Source organism: Lissotriton vulgaris, chromosome 5 (assembly GCF_964263255.1).
Source record: "Lissotriton vulgaris chromosome 5, aLisVul1.2, whole genome shotgun sequence".
NCBI lineage: Eukaryota > Metazoa > Chordata > Amphibia > Caudata > Salamandridae > Lissotriton > Lissotriton vulgaris.
This window is the reverse complement of record NC_141693.1, coordinates 822,998,280-823,018,560: the sequence shown is the minus strand read 5'-3', so window position 1 is coordinate 823,018,560 and position 20,281 is coordinate 822,998,280. Positions and strand designations below refer to the sequence as shown.

The 20,281-nt window shown below is 47.6% G+C and overlaps 1 protein-coding gene across 3 annotated transcripts in view; it reads left to right on the top strand.

Annotated features, from left to right (window-relative positions):
• LOC147711650 (polyunsaturated fatty acid 5-lipoxygenase-like) overlaps positions 1 to 20,281 on the top strand; it is an 836,408-nt gene that overhangs the window by 563,800 nt on the left and 252,327 nt on the right. For all 3 annotated transcript variants that reach the window (XR_015295955.1, XR_015295954.1, XM_086922316.1), the window contains exon 9: positions 15,580 to 15,666. Coding sequence is in view for 1 of the 3 variants with exons in the window: in XM_086922316.1 (XP_086778442.1) it covers positions 15,580 to 15,666 (87 nt within the window). In the remaining 2 variants the exon portion in view is untranslated. The remainder of the gene's footprint in view (positions 1 to 15,579; positions 15,667 to 20,281) is intronic.

Below are 20,281 nucleotides of genomic sequence, written 5' to 3'. Positions count from 1 at the left end.
CACGTCCGTCCGCCATCCTAATAGGCCTTCTAGTTAGTCAAAATATCGATTTTTCTTTTTTTAAATGTCTTAAAAGTAATTTAAAATTAATGAAATAATAAATATAATGAACTGAAACATACTTAAAAATACTTAAATAACCTAATAAATAATTAATTTAAGTTAAAAAACATACAATTTTATTTTTTAATGCACATATATAGTAACGTAATATTAATAAAAAAATACAATATTTTTACTGTAAGATAGCGGGAGGGTAACATTTACTATTCCCACTGCAGTGAGTGCAACAGTAGGGAAAGCATTGGAAAGTGGGAGGGTAAAAATTACTATACCCACTCGAGAGAGTGCAACAGTACCAAAAGCGTTGGATAGCGTAGGGTTTAAATTACTATACCCACTCCAGAGAGTGCAACAGTAGCAAAAGCGTTGGATAGCGTAGGGTTAAAATTACTATTCCCACTCCAGATAGTGCAACAGTAGGGAAAGCGTTGGATAGCGTAGGGGTAAAAAATACTATTCCCACTCCAGAGAGTGCAACACTATGGAAAGCATTGGATAGCGAGAGGGTAAAAATTACTATTCCCACTCCAGACAGTGCAACAGTAGGGAAAGTGTTGGATAGCGGAGGGGTAAAAATTACTATTCTCACTCCAGAGAGTGCAACAGTAGGGAAAGCATTGAATAGCGGGAGGGTAAAAATTACTATTCCCACTCCCGAGAGTGCAACAGTAGGGAAAGCGTTGGATAGCGGGAGGGTAAAAATTACTATTCCCACTCCAGTAAGTTTAACAGTAGGGAAAGAAATGATTTGATATATTAATAAAAATAAATTAAATATCAATACCACTAAAACATTAATAAAAATTAATTACCAATGTATTATTATATAATAATTAATTCGAAATACAAATAAATATTAGTGATTACAAATTGATTACATATTCATAATTCATTAATTCATTAATTTTCAATAACAAAAAATAATGATTAATAACAAAATATTACCAATTAATAATTAACAGTAAATTAATTATCAATACACAAAAAGTATTTTTAATATGTAATTAATTACAATTACAATACTTCTCACCCTATTCCCCTATAATCCCACAACCTACTACAGAAAATAAATTAATACAATTAATACAATAATCAATAATTCCCCTATAAACCCACAACCCACTACTGAAAATAAATTAATAGAATTAACATAATTATCCATTAATTAATAAAAATTAATTACCAATTAAAAATTAACAATGAATTCAAAATGAATACCAATACATAAATAGAAATATTTAATTAATTACAATTAAATTACTTCCCACCCTATTCCCCTAAAATCCCACAACCCTCTACAGAACTAAAAAGCAAAATTAAATTAAAAATAATTAATAATTGCTAAAAAATATTTAATTTAATATAATTAAATTACTTCCCACCCTATTCCACTATAAACCCACAACCCGCTACAGAATTAAATTACGAAAAATTAAATAATATAAAATTAATTACTTAAAATAAATTAAATATCTTGGGCGTGGCTAAGGCGGCGAACATGGCGGACGCAGCCTAAGTGAGCTCCGTCCCGCCGTTAACTTATCCGACGAATGTCCTGCGTCTCCCTGACCCTGAGACGTCCTAACCGGGGTATTTGGCTGTGGAAGGTGGATGAGGTGTCCCATCTGCAATCTGAGCGATTTTGACGCCTGCTTGACGGGGACCCAGACCCCGAAGCGGTGAGGCCTTCCTGGCGCACGGAAGCCGGGACCTTGAGTTTGAAAAATCCCCGGGCGGTAGTGCAGCGCGGCCGGTACAGGAGCGGAGCAGTGGGCGAGTCCTCACTTCCGTGAGTGGAAAACCGGAGTGTGTTGACGGAGCGGTGTGGAGAGTGCGCTGCAGTTAACGACACCGTTGCCACAATCAGCTATCGGAGGCTGTGTCTCACCACGGGGGAAGCGGCTGACTTATGCCGAGCCCGGCAAACGGCCATGATGAGATAGCGCCTCCTACACGGCGCGCCATTGTGTACCCCCTTCTCAGCGGTGTTGTAGGACCGCGGAGGAGACCCTCCAAGATGAGGGGTCTGGGCGCTGAAGACTGGTCCCTGAGTGGAGAATAAAGGCGGAGACACGGAGGTGTTCGGAGGTGGAGGAGAGCAACCCCACGCGGATCCTGTGACTGCCTACGCATTGAGGCCCCTGGCCCTCGACGGAGTGGTGGCGATGCCCTCGGAGTGACACCTGAACAACGGTGAGACCCATATACCCCCTGGATTAGACGTGGAGTGTCTATTATTAGTAAGGATGGAAGGGGGCACCGAGACATTGATGTGATACTAGTGTAAAGGGACGAGATAACGCGGGCGGACACACGGGCTGGCCTAGGAGTGGACAATAATCTCCCGATCTACACTCCCATAGCACCCTGGACCCTGTACTCATATTCATAGGCCATCATGACGAGGGGTGGCAACAGTGGAGGTACCTCGAAACAAGGTACAATAGACAGGTTTACTGGGCCGACTGGGGGTGCCGGAGCATCGGGGGGCCCTCCGGTGTCCGGCCCGGATAATGCTGCTCTCATGGCAGCGATAACACAATCCAGAGACATGATAGATGCTAAAATAGGGGCAGTTGGGGCCAATGTTACTTTGCTGCATCAGGATTCGCGCAACGCTGTGGCCCGCATTACAGAGACTGAGACCAGAATCACAGGGGTGGAGGACGATGTGGCGACCCTGAAAAAGAAAGTGGCCAGCATGGAAGGGATTCAGAGGGGCCTTGCCTTGCGGGCTGGGGATGCAGAAGGGCGTGCTCGGAGAAACAACCTAAGATTTGTGGGATATCCGGAGGGCTGTGAGAAGGGCAATATGGAAGCCTTTCTGACCCGTTGGTTGGAGGGGTGGCTCCCTCCGGAGTCCCTTTCGCGCTGTTTTATTATAGAACACGTGCACCGAGCACTGGTCCAAAAGCCGCCGGTGGGAGCTCGCCCTCGGCCGGTGATAGCCAAGCTGCTCAATTACCACGATCGCAACACGATCCTGCGACAGGCGCGCACAAAGGAGCCCCTATTATTTGATAACCACAAAATCCTGATATTCCCGGATTACACCAGGCTGGAACAGCAACAACGCCAATCTTTTACCGCGGCCAAGGCGCGCCTGAGGGGCCTAAATATCCAGTATGCTTTGCTTTACCCGGCCCGTCTGCGAGTGGTCTTTCAGTCCCGGACCCAATTCTTTAATACTCCGGAAGAAGTCTTTGCCGGGACAGATGAGACAGTCCGGATCAGAGTAAATACTCCTCAGGGTCGAGACTCATCCTCCACGGCGGGGCCCCCTCGGACCTCCCGGCGATCGCGAAGCAGGAGCAATTGGAGATCACGATCTAAGAAGAACCCTCCCCCAGACGATGGGGCGGCAGAGGCCACTGAAGCTACAGACTCTCAAAATCCGGAATCATGAGCCCCAAAGATGTGTGGCGGCCTTCAGACAAGGGCCCGGGGAGGGGACTGGACACCTCCTGGGCGACGATGACTTTTGCAATTTATTACCTAAGACTCCTGATGAACAAGTAATTTTGTGACTATGGGACGCGGGCTGGGGGACGACAAAGGGAGGGCGGACGCGACCCCTCAGTTCAGAGGAGCTTTTTAGTGGGGGGTAAGTTGGGACTAAGTGGGTAGTTCATGGGGATCCATTGGGATAGTGGGTCTCTGACCTCCCGTTGGGGGCCGGAGACGATCTATACCGCGACAGGTACTTCAATGTTGCTGAGGTATAGGGTGGGGGGAGGTGGGGGAGTTTTGGGGGTAGTTAGGAATGGGGAGGTAGCGGGGGTAGTTGGGGAGGGGAAGGGGGGGTTGCTTTCATCTGCACAGTGTTCTTTCAAGTCCTATGGAAACATGATATGTGTGTGTGGTCTCTGACACCTGGGCCATTCCTCTTTCTGCTTATAGATGGCGGTTGATACTCCCGAGACAGGCCCTCAGAGGGCATTGATGCGTGTTGTGAGCTGGAATGTACGGGGAATGCTAGATAGGATAAAGCGGGGCGCAGTCCTGCGACAGGGTAAGAAAGAGAAAGCTGATGTGCTATTGCTACAAGAGACTCACCTCATGGGTACCAAGACTCCTAGTCTACAGCGCTACGGATATCAGCAGGTATTTCACTCTGGTTTTATAAGGGGATCTCAGGGAGTGGCTGTCCTAGTACACCACAGATTGTCCTATGTTCATGAGGCTCAATGGGTTGATGCACAGGGCAGATACGTATTTGTCCAGGGCAAGATAGGCACTGAGACGGTAGTCCTTGGTAGTGTATATGCCCCACCTCCACTACAAGGTGCTCTTATTGAAAAGTTGTTTGATGTATGGGCCGAGATACTACAAGCTCTGGCAGTAGTGGGTGGTGACTGGAACGATGTGATGAATGCACGAATGGATCGCCACAGGCTGGGGGGAGACGTGCCGTCGGACGCACCTACTAAATTGCATGGCATGGTGAGAGGGATGGGATCGGTTGAAGCATGGTGACACCAACACACCCAAAGTCGTGAGTTTACATATGTCTCGGCAGTACACGGGTCCTTCTCCAGGATCGATTACTTGTTTGTCCCCCACTCCTGGGTTGGGATGGTGAACTCCACTTTTATACTGCCGCGCGCCCTGTCAGATCACTCCCCAATTGCGATTGACTTACTTCTTGTAAAAGACGACGGCCATTCCGTGGATAGGCGTCTATCCACATGGCACTTGCAACTAGACACCTACCAGACGCACATGAGGGAGGCCATTGCTCTCTACTGGAGCAATAACGACAGGTTGGACACTGACGACATTACCCTGTGGGAGGCCCTGAAACCCACGCTCCGCGGGGTAGACATCGCTTGGTGTGCGGCTGCTCGTAAGACACGTAGAGAAGACATAGTGGAGGCTGCAAATTGGGTCAGGGACCAGGAAGAAAAATGTAATACTAGAGGGGGTGTGGAAGATGTGGGTCAGTTACTATTGATGCAGCAATCGTATGCCTCCTTGCAATTAGATGAGGCTAAACAGCTGTGGCTGGTGACTCAGAGTAGGAACATACTACAGAAGAGCGCTGGAGGCGGCCATGGAGTGTGGCCGACTCCCGAAGAACTGGCGACATGCTGAAATAGTGGTCTTCTGTAAGCCGGGTAGGTCCCCTGAACAACATGAGTCCTATAGACCGATATCATTATTGAACACCAAAGTCAAAAGCACTGGCCAACCGTCTACTCCCGTACATAACAGATCTAATCCACCCGGACCAAGCCGGATTTATGCCCCATAGAGCAACGAGACACAATATTCGATGTGCACAGGTGGTGGTCGAAGCAGCCCGAGCAGCGGAGATTCCTGCGGCGCTTCTACTGGCCGATATAGATAGGGCCTTCGACTCAGTAAGCTGGGTTTACCTCCGCACACTCCTGTCCCGCCTAAATCTCGGGCCCCACTTCCTATCATATTTGCAGCTATTGTATACGGACCTAACGGCGTTGGTGAGAGTGGCTGGGGCGGTGTCTGCCCCCTTCCCCATAGGTCGGGGCACCAGACAAGGATGCCCCCTGTCGCCATACTTATTCGCCCTGGCCATGGAACCGCTGGTGGCGTGGGTGCGAGTGGATGCACAGTTGCGAGGTATCGAATGGAAGGAGGGGCCTTCCAATAGAATCGCACTCTATGTGGAAGACGTTCTATTTTTCCTTACGGACCTGAATAGATCCGGCCCGCGGATCCTTGACATTATGCGAATATTTGGGGAGGTTTCGGGCCTCCACTTGAATTTACGTAAGTCTGTGCTGTGGGTGCTGGGTGAGCGCCGGGGCCTGGGGCCCTGGGCGACCGATTGCAAGAGGCAACGGGAGGCCTTAAATACCTAGGGGTTTTCCTAACAGACCTGCGTGGGATTTCTTGGACACGCAACGTAGTACCTGTGTGGGATCGGGTCCGATCAGACATGGCCACATGGTCCCGCATGCCCTTAAACGTTTACGGCCGATCAGCCATATTTAAAATGGTGGCCCTCCCACGTTTATTATACCAACTACAAAATCACCCATACCCTATTCCACCGCAGTGGTTCAAACAGGTAAATTCGGCACTCAATCAGTTTCTCTGGGCGGGGGGCGTGGCAAAAGTTGCACTCCGCACATGTTTCCTCTATACGTATTGTGGCGGTTTAGCGACGTCGGACATTTTGTCCTACTATCAAGCCTCTCATTTATTGATACTGAATGAGTGGTGGTATGGAGAACGGGGTGACCCGACCTACACCCTTGAGAGATATCTAATGGACCCTGACACGCTGCACACCATACTTTACTCGACAACTAAGAGAAAAAGGCTCCCAGTCTGGGACCTGCTCGACACCCTCTCCAAGACGTCGCCGTCTTCACTGAAACATGGACCAACGCCACCTCTGCCCCTGCAATCGCCACCGCCATCCCTGACGGATACAAGATCCAAAGAAAAGACCACTACTACCCCCAGGTTGAGGACTCACCATCCCACACAAGAGCTCCCTCCGACTCTCCACCTTCAGCACAAGCGACCCCCTCTCCAACACAGAACACCTCCACTTCCAGATCCAAACCAATACCAGAACCACGCTGCATGGGACCCTCGTCTACAGACCCCTGGACCTCACGCCTCTTTCGCCACCACCATTGCCGACCTCGTTGCACCCCACGCAATCGCCTCCACGGACTACATTCTCGTCGGAGACCTCAACTTCCACCTCGACAACCACAGCGACCCTGACTCTACCACCCTCCTTGACAACTTCGCCAACTTCGGACTGAAGCAGCTCATCACCACCCCTACCCACAGAGCCAGACACACCCTCAACCCCATCTTCGCAGAAGGGACAAACATCCACTTCAGCCACACCACGCAGCCCCTCTGGACTGACCACCACTGTGTACACTTCACCTTCAACCGCACCCAAACCCGCCCTGCTCCCGCCACCAGGGAACTGGAGCATGATCACAGAGGAACACCTAAACACCACCCTCCTCCATGACCCCCCCTCCGCCCCGACCAACGCCAACTCAACAGCCAAAGAACTACACTTCTGGATCTCCAGTTGCGCAGAGAAGCTCGCACCTCTCCGCCACCAGGGCAAACAATGCCCCCTGAAGGCCGCCTGGTTCACCACCGTACTTTAAGAAGCCAGGTGCTCCTGCAGATGCCTTGAGAAACTATGGCGGAACAGGAAAACCACCAAAGACCAGAACACCTACAGCAATGAATACCACCAGCGAGCGCATAAGATCCACCAAGCAGACCTTTATCAAGAACAAAATCCTCATCAGTGCCAGTAACGCAAACAAACTCTTCAACGTCATACAGCAGTTCTCCAAAGCCACGGATGTTACACCATACCAGGACTTCTCAACAAGCTCAGCTCCTACTTCCACTGGAAAATCAAGGCCCTCTAAGACTCCAGACTCCCTCTCCACCACCGACAACCAGCCGACCATCACCACCTGGAAACCTCCAACCATTGAAGACACCACCACGACCATGAAGAACACCCACTCAGAAGCCCCCATGAACCCCAGCCCATCGCCCATCTACCACAGAGCCGCCACTGCCATAGCATGAACTAGGCTGAACCATTAACGCCTCCCTCGAATCCGGCATCTTCCCAGATGACTGAAAGGGGGCAGAGGTCAAGCCCCTCCCCAACAAACCCTCGGCAGACCCGACAGACCTGAAAAACTACCGGCCCATCTCTCTCCTTCTCTTCACAGTTAAAGTCACCAAGAGATTCGTCAACAACCAGCTGACCACCTTCATTGAAGAGGACGCCATACTCGATTCCTCCCAGTCTGGATTTCACAGCAACCACAGCACTGAGACCGCCTTCCTCGCCACCATAAATGACATCCGCATGCTACTTGACCAAGGCTACACTGTTGCTGTCATCCTACTAGACCTCTCTGCAGCCTTTGACACCTTCTCACACCACACGCTTGCAGTCAGACTCCACGATGACGGTATATGAGGAACAGCCCTCGACTGGATCTGCTCCTTTCTCTCTGGCAGAACCCAAAGGAACAGACTGCCCTCCCTTCCTCTTCGAACTCACAGAGATCAATTGTGGAGTACCCTAAGGATCCTCGCTCACCCCCACGCTCTTCATGATCTACATGGCCCCCTTCATCGCAATCGTCAGACAGCATGGGCTCAGCATAGTATCCTACGTCGATGACACCCAGCTCATCCTCTCCCTCATGAAAAATCCCGAAGACACCAGACTCTGCCTCCAGGAAGGAATGAAGGACGTTGCAGCCTGGATGAACAATAGCTGCCTGAAGCTCAACTCAGAGAAGACAGAGGTCCTCGTCCTTGGACCCTCCTCCACCGCCTGGGATAACAACTGGTGACCTTCCGCCCTTGGAAACCCACCCACTTCAACAGACCATGCCCGAAACCTCAGCATCACCCTAGACACCTCCCTCACCATGACTCACCAGATCAACGCTGTTGCCTCCAACTGCTTCAACTCCCTCTGCATCACCTTCAAGTGGATCCCCCCTGAATGCAGAAAGACCGTCACCCACGCACTCATTACCAGCAGACTGGACTACGGCAACGCCCTCTATGCCAGAATTAACAGAACCCTGCTACACAAGAAGAGCAAAAATATAACCTTTATTGCAAAATTGAACATTTCAAAAACCTGTTAAATATTTGTTGGAAACAGATATTAGAACAAGAGTTTGCACTGCAATAGATCTCGCATTTATGCGAGTTTGAGCTATTGGCATTGTAAATGAAAAATGCCTTTTATTTATGTTTTAGGATTTAAAACATAAATAAAAGGCATTGTCATTTGCAATGTTAATAGCTTAAACTCTCGCAAATGCTTCACCTATTGCATTGCAATAAAAAAGCCTTCTCGACCGCTTGTTAGATTATAAATATCAGAGGAAGACACTGGACTGCGACGTCTTTAAAGTAGTGATAAATAGTGCCATGAAGAAGATGTGTAAGTGTTGTAAATTACACAGACACAAAGTGTGAAGTGAGAGTTACATATAATCTGAGGTATAAACACTAACAAAGTGCTCCAACACCTTCTGCTCTGTCATGACACTGTCACGGCTCAGGAGGAAGAGCGGGGGGTACTATTGCCTGCCCTCTCGTTATTTGAGTGTGCAGTGTGGTATTGCGTAATGTCATTGCTATCTTTGTCCAAATAAAAAACACTCCAGCTGTAGTAGGGCCCTGGCTTCACCTCCGGGTGCAGGGCGGGCTCTGCTTTATGGCAGGCACGGAGGGAGGGATGGTCTCGGTGGCAGCTCCAGCCTCATACAATGCCCCGGCTATTTCTAGTGTGCGAGAGGCACTGAGGTGGTGGTATTGGTATTGGTAGTGGTGGCATTGGTAGTGGTGGTTGAGGTATTGGTGGTGGTGGCACTGGTATTAGCAGAAGTGGTACTGGTATTGGTGGTAAAGGTGGTGGTATTGGTGTTGGTGGTGGTATTGGTGGTGGTGGTGGTAGTACTGGTTTTGGCTGTGGTGGTACTGGTTTTGGCGGTGGTGGTACCGGTATTGGTGGTGGTATTGGTGGTCATGGTATTGGTGGTGGTGGTATTGGTTTTGGTGGCTTTGGTGGTAGTGGTATTGGTGATATTGGGATTGGTGGTGCTGGTATTGGTGGTGGTATTGGTGGTAGTGGTATTGGTGGTGGTATTGGTGGTGGTGGTATTGGTGGTGGTATTAGTGGTGGTGGCAGTAATGGTGGTAGTATTGGTGGCATTGGTGCTGGTGGTGCTATTGGTGGAGGTGGTATTATTGGTGATGGTATTGGTGGTGGTGGTGGTGGTGGTATTGGTGGTGGTGGTACTGGTGGTGGTATTGGCAGTGGAATTGGTATTGGTGGTGGTATTTGTAGTGGGATAGGTGGTGGGATTGGTGGTGGCATTGATGGTGGTATTGGTGGTGGTGTTATTGGTAGTAGTGGTATTGGTGGTACTGGTATTGGTGGTGATGGTGGTGGTGGTGGTATTGGTGGTGGTTATATTGGTGGTGGTGGTACTGATATAGGTGGTGTTGGTGGCCATGTTATTGGTGGTGGTGGTATTGATATTGGTGGTGGTACTGGTGATATTGGTGGTGGTGGCATTGGTTTAGGTGGCATTGGTGGAGATGGTGGCATTGGTGGTGGTGGCGGCATTGGTGGTGGTGTTGGTAGAGGTGGTACTGGTGGTGGTATTGGTATTGGGGATGGTATTGGTGGTGGTAGTATTGGTGGTGGTGGTATTGGTGGTGGTAATGGATGTGGTGGTGGTATTGGTGGTGGTGGTGGTATTGGTGGTGATGGTATTGGTGATATTGATATTGGTGGTACTGGTGGTATTAGTGGTGGTGGCAGTATTGGTTGTAGTATTGGTGGTATTGGTGGAGGTGGTATTTATGGTGGTGGTACTGGTGGTGGTATTGGTGGAGGTGGTATTGGTATTTTGCAGTGGCATTGGTATTGGTGGTGGTGTTATTACAGGTGGTGGTATTGGTATTGGCATTGGTGGTGGTATTGGTGGTGGTATTAGTGGTGGGATTGGTGGTGATATTGGTGGTGGTACTGTGGTGGTGGTGAAATCAGTATTGGTGGTGGTATTAGTATTGGTGGTATTGGTATTGGTGGTATTTGTGGTGGTGGTATTGATGGTTGTTTTGGTATTGGTGGTTTTATTGGTTTTGGCAGTGGTGGTATAGTTGGTGGTGGTACTGGTGGTGGTGGTATTGTATTGGCAGTGGTATTGGTTGTGGTGGTACTCGTGGGGGTGGGAGTATTGGTGGTGGTATTGGTGGTGATGGTGGTTTTGGTGGTGGTGATGAAATTGTGGGTGAAGGTGATATTTTTGGTGGTAGTATTGGTGGTGGTTGTATTGGTGATGGTGGTATTGGTGTTGGTGGTGATGGTATTGGTGGTGATATTTGTATTGGTGGTGGTATTGGTGGTGTTATTGGTGGTGGTGGTACTGTTGGTGGTATTGGTGGTGGTCATATTGGTATTTGTGGTGGTGATGGTATTGGCGGTGGTATTGGTGGTGGTATTGGTGGTGGTGGTGGTATTGGTGGTGGTATTGCTGGCATTGGTGGTGACGGTGGTGGTGGTGGTGGTGATATTGGTGGTGGTATTGGTGTTGGTATTGGTAGTGGTACTGGTGGTGGTATCAGTATTGGTGGTGGTGGTGGTATTACCAGTGGTGGTATTGGTATTTGTGATGGTGGTGTTGGAGGTGGTATTAGTATTGGTTGTATTGGTATTGGTGGTGTTGGTATTGGTGGAGGTGGTACTGGTATGGGTGCTAGTAGTGGTGTTGGTATTGGTGCTATTGCTGGTGGTGATATTGTATTGGCTTTGGTATTGGTGGGGGTGAGGGTATTGGTGGTGGTGGTATTCGTTTGTGAATATGGTATTTTTGGTGGTGGTATTGGTGGAGGTGGAGGTGGTGGCAGTGGTATTGGTGGTGGTGGTATTCGTCGTGGTGGTGGTATTGGCAGTGGTGGTGGTGGTGGTTTTGGTGGTATTGGTGGTGGTGATATTGATGGTATTGGTGGTGGTATTTGTGGTGGTGGTATTGACAGTGGTATTGGCAGTGGTATTGGTGATTGTTGGTGGTGGTATTGGTGGTGGTGATTTTTGTGGTGGTGGTGGTGGTATTGGTGGTGGTGGTATTGGTTGTGGTGCTATTGGTGGTGGTGGTATTGGTGGAAGTGCTATTGGTAGTGGTGGGGGTAATTGTGGTGGAGGTGAGGGCATTGGTAGTAGTGGTGGTGCTGGTATTGGTGGTGGTGGTGTTAATGGTGGTGGTGTTGTTGTTAATAAAGTAGGCTTTTGAAAACAACCCGTCAGGTGGCTTTTGTACAGATGACATGCAATACAGATCTGCTGTTGTAGAATTAACATGCCTTAACTTGCTAATCATTTCTAAATCCATTTTACTTGGGGGGGTTGAAACAGATAATGCTGGGTTAAAGTGATTGAAAGCAGGCGCCCATACTATGGGGCGGCCGTGCTGCTTGAAAAAACACAAGTGGTTTCAGCTGAAGCAGCGCATGTCTAGCCTGCAGTAAGAGAAACTCAATAAAGTCAATCGTTTAAATAACAGGTCCTGTGTAACAACCGAAGGCAAGGCTGTACTAAGGGGGGACTGACAAGTCTATTAACTAATCCAAAGACCGCATTTACGGAAGACAATGACACAAGCCAATGAAAAATATGGGCGAGGGAGTGGGCGCGGCTTCTCTCCCGTACTCTACTACAGCAGTCGCGCAGATCGAGCAGCGCATGAGCACTGCTGCTAGGCGCAGCCTCAAAAGGATAATACAAGTCCAAAAAAAAGCTGCAGTAGCTCGGAATGTGTAGAAACATGCAGAAACATTCTAGCTTTTCTCTATCTAAGGAGTGCCAAAAATAAAATGTTCTCTCTGCTAAAAAAAATAGAGCAGAAGAAAGAAAAGTAACAGTCCGTTTTTCATTGCTTTAAATAGCAATTATGCTCTGTGACCTGACCAGCCAGTTCAGTCTCGATATCTTTTCTTTACAGTCCTGCCAAGCGTCACGCAACACGTGTGATGCCCACGCATTTCAGTGCGGTGACCCGCATCACCCCACTGAAATGAAATGTCACGCATTTTGCACCTGCCAGGCGAGCCAACTGCGCCTGTCACTGTGCCCGTCACCGTGGCTCTCTCTGCTGCTCGAGGTGCCGCCTGTGTCCCAAACAGTTAACAGCAGCAGGCTGCGCAGCTCTCTGACAGCCGGCGCTACAAATGTATCGAGTTCTGCACTTCTGTCTGCCAGTCCCGATACCGTGCAGCTAATGATGATCACCGACGTGTCACCAGGGGGCCGGGATTAAATCCGGATGTGCGGTACTCCTGTGTCACGTCCGGCTGCCAGGAACAGGAAGTTAGTACGGTCGGCGGGGGAATCTGAGTGAGCGTGCAGGCTGCCTCAGTTGCTCACTCTCACAGCCTCTCATCATGGCGCCACCAGGCAGGCCGGGCCGGCCGCAGGGGGGGGTCCCGACCATCCGTCCGCATCATGAGCAGCTCAGCTGACCTGAGCTCAGACTGCCTCAGAGTGGATGAAGACAGCACTGGCAGTATGGCAGTAGGCAGTGTCTGTGCTGCACAATCGTGGCTGGGCAGCAGCAGGTCAGTCAACAATAAGTAAGTGGACAGTCGAGTGCCAGCTGGTCAGTGTTTTGCGCGACAAATTTATTAAAATATGGCACTTGCACTGTCGCGCTGCCTGCCACAAGCACAAGCACAACTCTCACCGGTGCCGCCGTGCGCTATCAGCCTCCTCAATTCAATAATGCCAGAGACCTAAGGGAGCCCGAGAAGAGTAAGTGACCCACCACCAGGTTGCAGCAGCCGCCAGGACAGTCTGCGTGTCACCGTGACTGGACAGCCCAGCCCCGTGACTCACTGGTCTGCTGAGCCTGGAGGGTGACTATAATTGAGGCGGCCGGCAAACCCAAATTACCGCGAGCCCAGTGGCTTGAGGCCTAAGTGATCCTGCAGCCACTGCCTTACAGAGCGACGGCGTGGCATGTCAAGCAATTGTTAGAGCGCCACACTCTTCCGGACATTGTGACTACTACTGCCAAAGTAAGTGCCACCAGCCTGTGTGATTTACCGAATGAATGGCAGCGCATGGTCAGGCACAGCTGCAGCCTTCAGTCAGTGCCTGCTTGTGTTAGTACTAAGCTCACAGGTGACACTGCAGGATTTTTTCCAATTTCGCCCCCAGTGCTTTGCAGTGTTCTCAACCATTCTGTCTGGTGTACTGCAAGATATCCGAGCACAAATATATAATTAGCAACTGGGAGCTCAGGCCAGCAGGATAATCGAAATTGAAAGACAGAATGGTTGTGAACACTGCAAAGCACTTCAGTTTCACCCCACATTATTGCTTGCTTGATAAATGAACTACCTATATTAAACACTTCAGTTGCTGTCAAAGAGATGTGCTACTAATAACATTTGCTAGACTGTAGTACCCACAAAAGAGTCATCGTGTTGGTATAATGTGTGTCTGATGTGAAGTGCCCTGACACCCTACATTGGTATGAGCATAACTATTAAGCAAATGAACTGTTGGTGAGAGAGCGACCGAAAGATGTTAGAGTGCTTTAGGAATTAAATCGATGTTATAAGGCACATAAATGATTGGTACTACACGATAGTGTTGGGCCATATATGATAGACAAAGAGCATTACAGTAGAAATTACAGCAGTCACCAATAGTGAGTAACAGCAAAGCCATAGGTCAATTGCAGCAGTTTAAAGATCTTCTTAGAGTTTCTCGTTGCTCAAATGTGTGTAATTTCTGATATTTATATATGCTTCCCTCATTTTCATTGCTTGATTTTGCTTGCGCGAAAGTGTCACTCATAGTCATCGAAATGTCACTCATAATTACACTGAAATATGAAAATGTTACACTTAAGCAATCTGAAACCTAGCCAGCTATGTCTTTATAATGGGTGGCTGGGTGCATCAAAAGTTGCGAATTATGAAAAAAATTGAGACTGGCTTTTATCAGGGATTACAGAATCCCATGATTTATAGATGGATGCATTTGAACAGCAGGAATGTTTTTCACAGAGGGTTTCAGAGTGACATCAAATAGAATATGAGACCGAATGTTGAGCGGTCTATGGTGTCCGTGAGAAACCTGAACTGCCTACTGGAGCTTGGAGCTTCTCTTGTGGGCGACTGGGACGCACCACCAGTGTGAGAGGAGGAAGGTGAAGGTTCTTCACCATTAGCGGATTTAGAGTGAGGTGAGGGGCTGTAAGGGGACGCATAGCTTGTAGAAGGATAAAAGAGGCCTTTTCATAAGAGGTGGTGTAGTGTTTACTGGCATTGCTAGCAAGATGGGATTAATCGCTACTTTTGCACATCATCTGGGCTGCAGCAATCATTAGGGGATCTAAAAATAGCTGTGCAGACAAGGAGCTCACACATAAAATCCCTAGCTCCTACTGCTGATGTGCATATGTTTTTGTGTTTAAAAGCTGTAAAACAAAGGAACTACTTTGTAAGCTGTAGGGTCTAGGGAAAACGTTCTCTCTCTCTCTACCTTTTTAGTTATGATACACCTCTCTAAACCTTCCGACAGCCGGAGAGGATTATTCTAATTTATGAACTGTAAACTCAATAACATTTGACAAGAGCACAGGGGATCGGTATTTTCCCAGTAAAGTCTGTTTATTCTTTGTACTTCTAATTACTGTATTATTTTTCCTAGAAAAATCGACCTGGGGGAGGTTGAAAAATCGTGTGTTACATCCTTCAGCGACCCTTTTACTGTCCGTTATTATTACTATATATTGTCTTGTAATGTTCAGTCTTTTCCGGCCTCACCTTCTATGTTCTCCCTCATTGTTTCAGGGTTCAATTGCACATACTTTTCAAAGATCAATGCGTCCTCAAACAATGTAAATGCATTTAGTATTTGCTGTTTTTGAGCACATTTCTAATGAAAATACAAACCATTTTTCTGTTTACCCTTTTTTACAGTTGCTGGTTCCTCATGTGCGGTTTACAATCGCAATCAACACCAAAGCTCGAGAGCAGCTCATCTGTGAATGTGGGCTCTTCGATAAGGTATGGCACGTTTAATTCTTGCACATCATGAACTATTTATGTTAACCAGTGTGTTATTCCTCCTCCAGCTGGATTGCATATATTGTCCCAAGACAGGATGAGTACTTTCATAAACCTCTGTTCATTGTATAGGTCTCTACTAGTGATTAGGCGGAAGATCTCATAGTCTCGCACTAATAGCAAGACATTGGGCCCCATTCACAAACTGCTTTTTGTATGATATAAAGTTCCACTACTGAAGTACTACTTAGTACAAAATGCAGTTGACTTTCCTACGTACAGCAACATCTACTTATCTGTTATCTTTACTATGCAGAGATCTATGCCACGGGTGCGGTGGTCTCTGCACACCTAGGTCGACATTTTTGTAGTGAATGTGAAAGGGACAGGGTGTGGTGGCCGGAAAATGGGGAATTCTTACACATAGGGGTCAATTCCGATTCGGGAAAAACCACTCCGAATAGCCGTTCGAAGCGTTTTTCCTCGTATGAATTGTACCCTGCAACGTCCCCCGTACGTACGACGAAGTACGATTCGTACCAGGAGCAGTACTCCGTACGAGTCGTACAAGACACCGTACGACTCTAATCTCTGTACGATTCTCCCTCGGAACCCGCTGTACGCGACATCTGTACGGTTCGCGGCTGGTTTTTACGACCCAGCAAGTACGATACGTTTTGGATATGCACCGTACGACCCTTTTTCTACGGGAGCTGAAAACAGCCGTAAAAGCAGAGTTCGCACCGAAACAGGTACAGAACGGCCCCCCCAGGTATGGTGCGTACCCCCCATGATCGCAGGGGTACGCACCGTACCCCTGCGATCATGGGGTGTACGAGTCGTACCCCCATTGTACGATCGGTGTACAAGCCGTACCCCATGTACGATAGGGGTACGCCTCGTACACCGATCGTACAATGGGGGTACGGCTCGTACACCGATCGTACAATAGGGGTACGGCTCGCACACCAATCGTACAATGTGGGTACGACTTGTACACCGATCGTACAATGGGGGTACGACTCGTATACCAATCGTACAATGGGGGTACGGCTCGTACACCCCATGATCGCAGGGGTACGGTGCGTACCCCTGCGATCATGGGGTGTACAGACCGTACGGTGCATATGTGTTTGTGTGCTTTTCCGTACGACTCGCCCTTACCTGACGTGGATCGTACGAATCGCGTCCTCATACCCTGGTCCGGATCGTACTCGTCGGGTCGTACGGCATGTGTAGGAGTCGTACGGTATGTGTACGAGTTGTACGGTTCACGGTCTCAGCCTTGCAATACGTACGGATCGCGACGATTCGTATGGATTCACAAAATACAGATCAAACTTTATTACTCGGACGGACGGGTACGATTCGTACGGAGAGGGCTCCGGATACAAATTGTATGGCTTTCTTTCCCGAATCGGAATCGACCCCATAATGGGAGAGGTTTATGGAGGGGTAAGAAGATGTTTAGGTAAAGATATGGCAAAACATCATGCACCTATACAATAGTAAGCCTGTTGTTATTGAGAAACTGCTCTTCTAAAGCTATCATAGCCAAAATGGTCCCAAAAGAGTTGTAAATGTACTCCAGGTAAGCCTTGAAAAATGTTTAGCATCATGTATGACCACTCACAGAAACTGGAATACACTCCCTTCGAAATAATGGAGGTGGGACTTAAAGTAACACTGCATAGGTATTAATATTAAAATTCATTACATTTTTTCGACTTCAAAGTCAAAGAGAGCTTTATTCGCCCAGCCTAAATCTAGTCAATAAAAATCTATTGTAAACACCTTGTACAAATGTTAAATAGGGTTGGATGTTAAAAGTGGTTAAAATCAATTGATTGTGCATAACAGTCGGCTTTGTAATCTCTGAGGATATTCTAATCATGTCCAGGTGCCTCAGAGCCTCCCTTTTTAGTTCCTTCCTCGTTATGTTCATAGTTTTTGGATTGATAAAATATTCTAAGTGGCCTAGAACTTGTAAAAAGTTCCTGACATATCTCAGCCATGGAATCTTATAGTGTCAGTCTGCCTATCTTGATTTAACATTGTTTCTTCCATAGTCCAGAGCCTGTGCCATAAAAGGACTGGTTCTAGTTTTTTTAGATCAGATATAAAGGGAAGACCCAACTCTGCATGACAAATGGTTGATGAGGTGCTGTTTGGGACGGATAAAATATATCTTAGAAAGAGATTTTCTGCCCTTTGAATTGGAAGCAGATCGGCAAGTCCCCAAACCCTTGCCCCATAAATCGCAGAGGAGACACACTCTGCTTTATAAATCTTAATCAATTTCACTGGTGGGCCCCTACCTAGTTTCTTAGCAAAGTTGGTCTATGCATTTACTGATCTTATTAACCCTAATTTTTTTCCTGAGACGTCTTGTGCCCAGGTATCATTTTGGTCAAAGAGAATTCTAAGATACGAAAATCGCTTAGCGACCCCTATCTTCTGCCCTGCCACAAACGTATCCCTAGTCTTCTTGATATTGCGTCCACACAGCATAATGAAGGTCTTTGAAATGTTTACTCTCAGCCTAAGCTCTTCCATAAAACTAGCGAAAGAAACTAAAGTCCTCTGAAGGCCTACGTCTGTGCTGGACATCAATACCGCATCATCTGCGTATAATAATGCTGGTATTGAACGTTCGGCTACTTGAGGAAAGTCTTGATTACCTTTCAGGAATGCCTCGCCCAGACCATTGATATAAAGATTAAAAAGAAAAGGGACCAGGACACATCCTTACCTGACCCCTCTTCTGATTAGAAACGGGGCTGAGCACTCTCCCTGTAAGCCATAATGTACTCAAGCCTTTACATCAGTATAAACAGACTCCCCAGGATATAGCGGCATGAATTAGCAAATTTAGCGGCACAAAAATGGAAATTTAGTGGCACAAAAATGGAAATTTTGCAGCAATTTTGCGGCATTTTATTTGGCCATTTTTCCTACAACAAACACAGATATCTTAGTTTTTTTAGTTATTTAACAACATAAAGCTATGTATATTTGGTTTATTCAGTGTGTAAGAGTCAGAGGGAGATTGTAGCCATTGTTCTTCGGAAACTCAGGGCCTATCGGCTCATTAGGTCCATACCATCTCCAGTCACATAACACAAGGAGAGGTCTTTCTTTTGTGTATTTTCTTCTTTCTTCCTTTTAAAATCCCATTGTAGCATAGGAAACATTGCTTTTACATTAGTTCTCTGTTTGCGCCCCAGAGATTTAGTTTGCACATTACTGGTAAGCACACTTAGTTAACTGAAAACAATAATGGCATATTATGTTAAGTGAGTTAATTTTGGATCCTGATATCATAGGAGTAATTCTAAGTGAAGATTTAATGAACATGCAGTACAAGCCAAAGCATTTTTTTCTTTCTTCTTGGCTAATAGTCCAGGACATGCCACACGCTCAAGCAGTGCTTAATTTGAGTCTGTGGTTTCAGGTGGGACTCACCCGCACTCAGTTTTGGGGGCAATTACTTTTTTTTTCATTCATCAGACTGTGGCTGAGAAGCAGAAGGGAAAATGCAGCAAAAGGGGAAAGAGGAAGGAAGAGGATGGTGGAAAAACAGGAAGAGAGAAAGTAGAGATTAAAAACACCCTGAAGGAGTAAGATAAAGGGGTGAGGTGCGTAACTCCATGGTTTCTCCCAGAAACTCAACCTACCAAAAGCAGGTGCGAGTTTTGGGGTGAAACACCAGGTCAAAATAAGGATTAACCAGGGTCTCTGGACCAGACTTAGTGACCCTCCTGGTTAATGTCTGATTTATAAGGAGACTCCCAGCGTCCCTCCCACATGCAGTTACCCCTTGACATCAGTAACTCCACGGGGGAGTTGGCAGATGCTACTAAGTTTACCTTGTAATCGAGTCTTGAGTATTAAATAAAGTCCTCCTTCACAGCTTCGACCTGCAACCACACAGGGCCAACGTGTGTAGTAGTTTTAAACTCTGCCCAACAAATTTCAGAGTAGGGTCACATTTGTGTTACTACGTGCTACAGAAACTTGGTTGGAGTGAACACAAGCACTGGCAGTAAACATTAGGGCACTGTGCAATCTACTGGCACTGAGTACTGCACTCTCTGCTTTACCTGATGTCACTCCCTTCCCCAGCCTGTTTACCCACCCCACTCTTTCTCCTGCCCTGTGCTTCCATCCTGATTCGCACTAGCTCTTTCTTTGCCAGTCCCTCGCCACCTCACAGGGTGGTCTCCACATGGCTGGTTTATCCCATGGCTCCCTAGCTCCCACTCTGACTCACCACCCTATTGCTTTTTCCCTGGCCCGTTCATACTTCCCAACATCCACTCTGCAGTTGCTGTGTTATTTACTCATTGTCTACTGATTGTGCCATTGTATTGATATGCCCTATTGTCTCCACGCTGTTTACACCCGGGTCACGCAATTGGCGTAATAAACACTGCTTGCCTGTATATAGTTTCACTGCACCGCAGTTGTGAATTGGAGGTGTCGTCGTCTACTGTCCCACTCAGGTCTAATTAGCCGTTCTGAATACAGCACAACTATGTAAACAAAGCAAGCCAGGCCGCCATTATACAGAATGTAGGGGGGCTTTGTAAATAAGGAAAACAACAGAGTGGCG